The sequence below is a fragment of the Bombus vancouverensis genome, chromosome 2, assembly GCF_051014615.1.
Source record: "Bombus vancouverensis nearcticus chromosome 2, iyBomVanc1_principal, whole genome shotgun sequence".
NCBI classification, from domain to species: Eukaryota; Metazoa; Arthropoda; class Insecta; order Hymenoptera; family Apidae; genus Bombus; species Bombus vancouverensis.
In genome coordinates this window covers 7,720,885-7,727,591 of record NC_134912.1, presented here as the reverse complement: position 1 = coordinate 7,727,591, position 6,707 = coordinate 7,720,885, and the positions used below count along the sequence as shown (strand labels likewise).

The window sequence follows — 6,707 nt, the reverse complement described above, 5'->3', positions numbered from 1 at the left end:
AATGATAGTGCGTATTCGAATTAAGTTCAATATAACATTACATTAAATGTAATAATTAAATATCAAAAATGAAAAATATGCAATTTTTACAAGATATATTGTATTTAATAAATATTAGACTTATATATAAATGTAAATTTTACAAACAAGTTGTACGTATACAGTAATACGTTTCAGTTTATTTTTTATTTTTTACATGATTCATATGCATTAGCAATAAGCACATTGTATCCAATCACTCGTAAATATATGCGCTTATGCATACATCTATATATATATATAACTATATATCTCTATATACATATAGAATGGTACATAGTAATATAAAAGTACGTATGAATTGTACATATCGCATACTGTTTTACGCATTGCGTTTATACATCAGCTGTCTACCATTAAATGCAGTGGTTTTGACGAAATACGAAATTGGAGTTATATAAGATAACAAAACGTGAATAAGTTTGTTTGTTGAGACCCAAGTCCTAAAAATCAGTTTTGAGATAACGTCCAACTACTGTAGAGAACGATTGCCAGTTCATCAATCAGCTCTCAACGTTGCATTTGCTCGTGAACGAGACACCTTTATATTTTAATCAACGATACCGTCATAGGAATTATCCTTTATAAATACTAATAAAACAATTTATAATATTTTCTACTGACAGACTGTGGATTTTGTGTTATAATTAAAGTTTTATCAATGACAAGTGTTCAGTAGTGTCTAACGTTAATTTTGATAAAGATTGTTGCTCTTTGTACGTGTCAAATGTTACAAAAAAATTGATATGACATAAAATATTGCAAAATTTTTTAATCAGATGATTTAGAAAATATCCTGTGATTATTACATAAGTGACAGGATGTCTGACAAGATTGAAATTGATCCTTTTAGTGAAACACCTCTGGAATCTCAAAATTGCGAAGGTAAAGTTATCAATTATTTAAGATTGTCTTTGCAAATAACTTAAACGTTATTCATTATACAAATTTGGCGAACTATTAAAAGAATCTATTATTTAGTGCATCTGTCGTCAATAAGGAGCAATTCGTATACTCAGAATATCTATAATACGTATAAGTATCTACATATGTACTCGATACGCGCAGTCGATATAAAGAAGAATTTGAAAATTATGCAAAGTTACTGCAAATTGTAATATCTATAATATCTGATAAAAAAAAACTTTCTAAATGTTTATCATATCTAATAAACCTGAAACTCATTTTAATATACTTTAATGAAACCTATAGAAATTTAACAATAATTTATCAATTTTATAAACAATTAATGAAATATATATATATTTGAAATCTTACTCGATGGTGTTCAATTTATAGCTTTGTAATACATATAATTTAAACATATATACTTCTCATGTATTACAACTTATTAAATCAAAATATACTAATAATGACTGTGTGTGAATCTCTTATTTTACATTTTTTGTTATTGCATGTTATATAATTTGACATTGTTTGTAAATAATAAACTGAAAGATTAAAAACTATAACATTATATCTTTTTAACCAAAGTTTTTAGTAAGTTTTATATTTTATTAAATAACAAAAATTATATGTACCATGTTAAATTTATTTTATTCTAATTCCAAATTTTTATGTTTAAAGAAATTCCAGAAACTACCAGAGAATTAAATTCAAAGGATAACTCACAAAATATAATAAATGAATTAACATATGCAGAACCTTTAACTGCAGAACAAATACGATGGTTTTATAGAGATGGTGTAGATAAAAGATGGGTAGAATTCTGTGGATATGATAGCTTAAGAATTGAATATGCTTGGCAAAATTATCAAAATTTCCTTAGTAAAAGTAATAATATAACCAACAATCCACCTGCTGTTGAAAAAATTGTAGTTAGAGGAGGAATGTATGATGTGGAACTAGATAAAATGAAATGTGTTTCAATATATTGTACAGGTATATGTTTTATTTAGCTTCAATCTCATATATCATTATTTTTTTAATATAATTTAACAAAATATAAAGTAACTAAAATAATTCAAGCTTATATTTAATTATTTCATATTACATTTCACATTCTAAATAAAATACAAATTTCTTCATTGTATATAATATTTTAATTTAATTTGAGTAATAACGTTCATGTTTTTTATGAGTACTAATTATTATGTCTACCATAAAAATCAAACAATTTGTTATCTTAAATCTATTATAATTAGTTTCATTTAACCATGATTAATGTAATCAGAGTATAGGTTGAGTGTTATATGTATATTGTATTGTAATTTTTTTTCAATTTCTATGTATATTTCAGATAGAGAAAGTTTTATGCACAAAAATATTTTTATGATTTTTTCACTTTTAAATTAAAAATATTTCATTAAATAATTAAAAAGATAATTCATTAAATTTTTAATTAATTAAATAGCTACACATATATTGTATGTATATGGTTTTGTTTAAATAAATGTAATCATCAGTTTTAATTTTATTTGAAGGTGAAGAATGGGAAATTATGAGAGGGACTTGGTATTATGATGGTAGTTGGTTACCTTTAGAGGCAGAACAAGCTAAAATTATAGAAGAAGTTCATCTTAATCTTTTTCAAAAGCAAAATTCTGGTCAATCCACTTCAACATATGATACACCTTCTCACTCTTACGAAGGTATGAATTTTGCTTTTAATTATATATTACTTTTTGTAATAGTATATATACAATGTAATATAATAAGGAATTAAATTTTTGTATTTCTAGTATTACACACGGAACATTTTTCTGAATTTCATGTTGACTGGCATAGTATAAATGATGTAGTATTATATAGCGAATATAGGCATAAAAAATTAATGCGTAGTGTTACATCAAAATTAGGTTTTGCAAAAAGTAAGTATTTTAAAAATATATAATTATTATTAAACATTTATGCATTACTTATAATGGTTTTTATAGCAACAGGTTATCAACTAAGAAGAGGATATAAAATCGCAGCTGTAAAGGAAGATAAACCTCATGATATTGATCATATAATTTTTGTAGTTCATGGAATTGGTCAAAAAGGAGATACTGGAAAAATTATTCGTAATACAACATTGTATGTAGAAAATATAATTAATGATTATAATATACTATATGCAATTGATATATAAAAGTTTTAAGAAATTAATCTATTGTATTTAATATTTAACTAGGTTTAGAGACTGTGTAGATTGGTTGAAACAAAAATATTTTCCTAACTCTAACTATAGAATAGAATTTTTCCCTGTGGAATGGCGTTCATCGTTAAAGCTTGATGGAGGTAAAAATCTGATGTACAATTTCTCTAATTAATATTTAGATTTTTACATTTTTTTAATAGCATCTTGTATTTAATGAAAATTATTTTAGGTATAGTAGAGGCTATCACCCCCTTTAGTGTGGTAAGCATACGGCACTTATTAAATACATCAGCAATGGATATTCTCTACTACACAAGTCCTCTTTATGGAGGGGAAGTAAGAGCTGGATTACAAAAAGAATTAAATAGATTATACTTTATGTTTACTAGTCGTCATCCTGGTTGGAAAGGGAAAGTTTCAATTTTAGCACATTCTTTAGGATGTGTAATTGTTTATGACATTGTCACAGGCTGGATGGCTCCAGATACAAGACCTCCATCTCCAGAAACGCAAGAAGTTTTAAAACAACGATTACAATTCCCCGTAGGTGTTATTACTAATTGTATATTATTTATACAATATAAGATATTTATATACAGTAAGAATAATTCAATATAGTATAATATTAAATAATTTTAATTTAAATATTTTCATAATTCCAGATTGAAAATTTATTTTGTTTGGGTTCCCCATTATCAGTATTTCTTGTATTACGTACACCCTCTCCATCCAACAAAACAGATGTGATGCCTCAAGGTTTATGCAAAAGATTTTACAATATATTTCACTGGTCTGATCCTGTAGCTTATAGAATGGAGCCACTTTTAGAAAGGGGATATAGCAAAATTGAACCTGTTCTAATTCCGCCATATGGAGGAGTTGATGGTCAACAAACAGAGCAGTCACCACCAACAATGAGTAACGCTGACCAAAATTGTTCTCTTATAGGTATATCAGATAGTTTCTATTTATTTTCAAATTATTCTATTTATTTTCAATTTAAAATATTTAATAGCAGATAATGATGAAAAAGAAGAAAATTCAGTAGATATGTCTAATCGTGCACCAGACAAAGGTTGGAGTCTTTGGGGCTTAGTCCGTGCTGGTTGGAATGTTAAAAAAGATGTTTCTGCACCTATCCAACCAGGTCAAGGTAAAAATATTACATTAATTTTTAATTAATCTGATAATGATAAAAGTTATTCAATAAAAGGTATATAATTCAATATCTTTTTACTCTTTTTGTTAGAATTAACAGAACGATTGGATTATGTACTTCGAGCAAGTTTAGGGAGGAATTATTTTTACACATTAGCAGCACATACAACATATTGGAGTAACTACGATGTAGCTTATTTTGTGCTAACAAGACTTTTTCCAACATTAGAAACATGATGTTGGTTTGTATGTGTAGAATGAAATCAGTCAGATTCTGTTAAAATTTACTAGTCCATTGTAGGCCTTTAAAACTTAAGATTGGGAGTAGGCCTACCACCAAAACAATCTGTGATAATGAAAAAAACGATACAATAATATTATAGATTCTATGTAATCGTTTTATATCTTTCGCATAATTTAAGGTTAATGTGGTCGAGTTTCACAATTAAAAAATTGAAACGAGATTTTACGTATTCTATAAGGTACCTCATTTACATGCAGTATATTAACGTAGTTAACTGAACGATTGTTTAAATAATTTCATCTAATTAGTAAATTCTTCATCATTAAAAAGATATATTTTATAATCTATGTTGAATATGCAAATATAGTTTATGTAAAATATTTATTTAAATTACTATAACATATTATTGAATAGTATATCTTTCAAAAATTTGTATTATACAGGTTAACTGAAAAATTATTAGTTATATTTATTTTTTAGGTAGAGAAGTTATATTTTAGATCTTAAAATAGCATTAAAATTGTACTTTAAGCAACGCTAAAACGTCATAATTAACTATCATAATAATCTAAGATCATAAATCTATATTATAAGAGTTTGAAAAATCCTTTTGCATTCAATAATATAACATTTTTTTTATATATCTTCACAAACTAATATCAATACGAAATTGTAATTCTACTTTCTGTTACATGTGTACATAGTTTTGTATATTTTATATTGTTTATTAATATGTTACGTATTATATATTATTTACATGTTAGGTAAAGAAAGACAGAAATGTATTTAATCAAATTTTAATTAGTTATTTTGACTTATTTAAAATTATTGATTGAGACCAATATGCGTTAAATATTTTATTTCTTTGTTATAGTAATCTTTTATTTTGCTATAAAAAATGAAACTCGTCCTATGTACCGAAAGTTTACTTAAAATAAGACAAAAAATATTTGATTAATTGTATCAACCAAGGTCGATCCATAAAACAAATAAATGATATCAATATGTTATCTTCGTTGCTTGGAATAAAAAAGGATAATAATTTATTATTATCTTTCAATACTTATTAGATGATCGAATTTCCCGTTAAAATAACAAAATTTTTCGTAATACGTTAGAAAGACTATACTTTGTTAATGCTATTTCCATTGTATAGTCTTTTTTCTATTTCATTACATGTATTAGATTCATTTATCAAAATTTTATAGATAATTTGATATTAAATATTAATTCTATTTATATTATATCATTTATGCTATAAGTGGAAAAATAACTTTATTACAAATTCTTTATGTAAAAAATTACATATATTTGAAATATGAAACATTAGTGACAAGTGTTGATATATATATTTCTTTTATCATATATTAAAAATTTAAACCATATGTGAACAAAGAACAAAATTTATTTTATCAATGTATTTAAATTTTGTTGACATATTTTTCTGGTATTATAATCATATAATATTATTGTAATCATAAGTAATATTCACGTATTATGTAAATGTGTTCATATTGTAATATTATATACTTATCAGTTTTTAGAAAATTTAATAATGGTGCACTTTTTAATGACTATTATGTAACAATAAATTTTTAAGGAGCTTTGTCTATAATACACAATTTGGTAGCATGACAATAATATTAACTATTCCAAAGATAAATATCATATCAAATTTTAAAAATTAGAGTACATAATAGGCATGTAGGAAAAAGCCTCCAAATCATAGTGCAAATGTTAAATGAAATAAATAAATTAAAATTATAATATCAGTAATAAAACATATACAGTCTTTTATTGGAAACATTTAAAATTTAACATTTTAATAAAATATTTAATAGTATGATACATACACACACCGACACATACATATGTACATGTGTATATACGATATATATATACATAAATATGCGATGCCAAAGTTGCTAGGTATAATTAAATTTTATTTAATTTTAAATATTTATCCATTAAAAATATATATAAATATATAAATACATTTATATGTTAATAAACATATTTTTTCTTAGAATGAAGAAGAGGATTTCATTTATTCCTACATATCTAAATATATGGTATAGTTATGTTATAAAAATAAGAGTATATATGATTCCCTTGTTCTATATCAATTTTTATATTATCAATGTGGATGTTATAATACATAAC

The 6,707-nt window shown here is 24.4% G+C and overlaps 1 protein-coding gene across 3 annotated transcripts; it reads left to right on the top strand.

The window, feature by feature from the left end:
• The first annotated feature begins 318 nt into the window (after window positions 1-318).
• Window positions 319-6,574, top strand: LOC117166224 (phospholipase DDHD1). 3 transcript variants are annotated; one of them, XM_033350014.2, is made up of 10 exons: window positions 319-924; window positions 1,627-1,941; window positions 2,484-2,651; window positions 2,742-2,870; window positions 2,937-3,078; window positions 3,176-3,282; window positions 3,372-3,685; window positions 3,805-4,090; window positions 4,161-4,295; window positions 4,392-6,574. In XM_033350014.2, exons 1-10 carry the CDS (start codon window positions 861-863, stop codon window positions 4,535-4,537), a joined length of 1,806 nt encoding a protein of 601 aa, XP_033205905.1. In that variant the 5' UTR covers window positions 319-860; the 3' UTR covers window positions 4,538-6,574. The 3 variants fall into 3 exon arrangements, with proteins under 3 accessions (XP_033205905.1, XP_033205904.1, XP_076483811.1); XM_033350013.2 differs by having other exon boundaries at window positions 320-924; window positions 4,158-4,295; XM_076627696.1 differs by lacking the exon at window positions 1,627-1,941 and having other exon boundaries at window positions 320-924; window positions 4,158-4,295.
• The last annotated feature ends 133 nt before the right edge of the window (window positions 6,575-6,707 follow it).

What these genes read in the sequence shown, in the direction of transcription:
- LOC117166224 (XM_033350013.2), top strand. Translation starts at nt 861, where the DNA reads ATGTCTGACAAGATTGAAATTGATCCTTTTAGTGAAACACCTCTGGAA. An exon ending in AAAATTAGGTTTTGCAAAAA is followed by an intron (nt 2,871 to 2,936) that starts GTAAGTATTTTA and finishes TGGTTTTTATAG; the next exon opens with CAACAGGTTATCAACTAAGA. An exon ending in AACAACGATTACAATTCCCC is followed by an intron (nt 3,686 to 3,804) that starts GTAGGTGTTATT and finishes TCATAATTCCAG; the next exon opens with ATTGAAAATTTATTTTGTTT.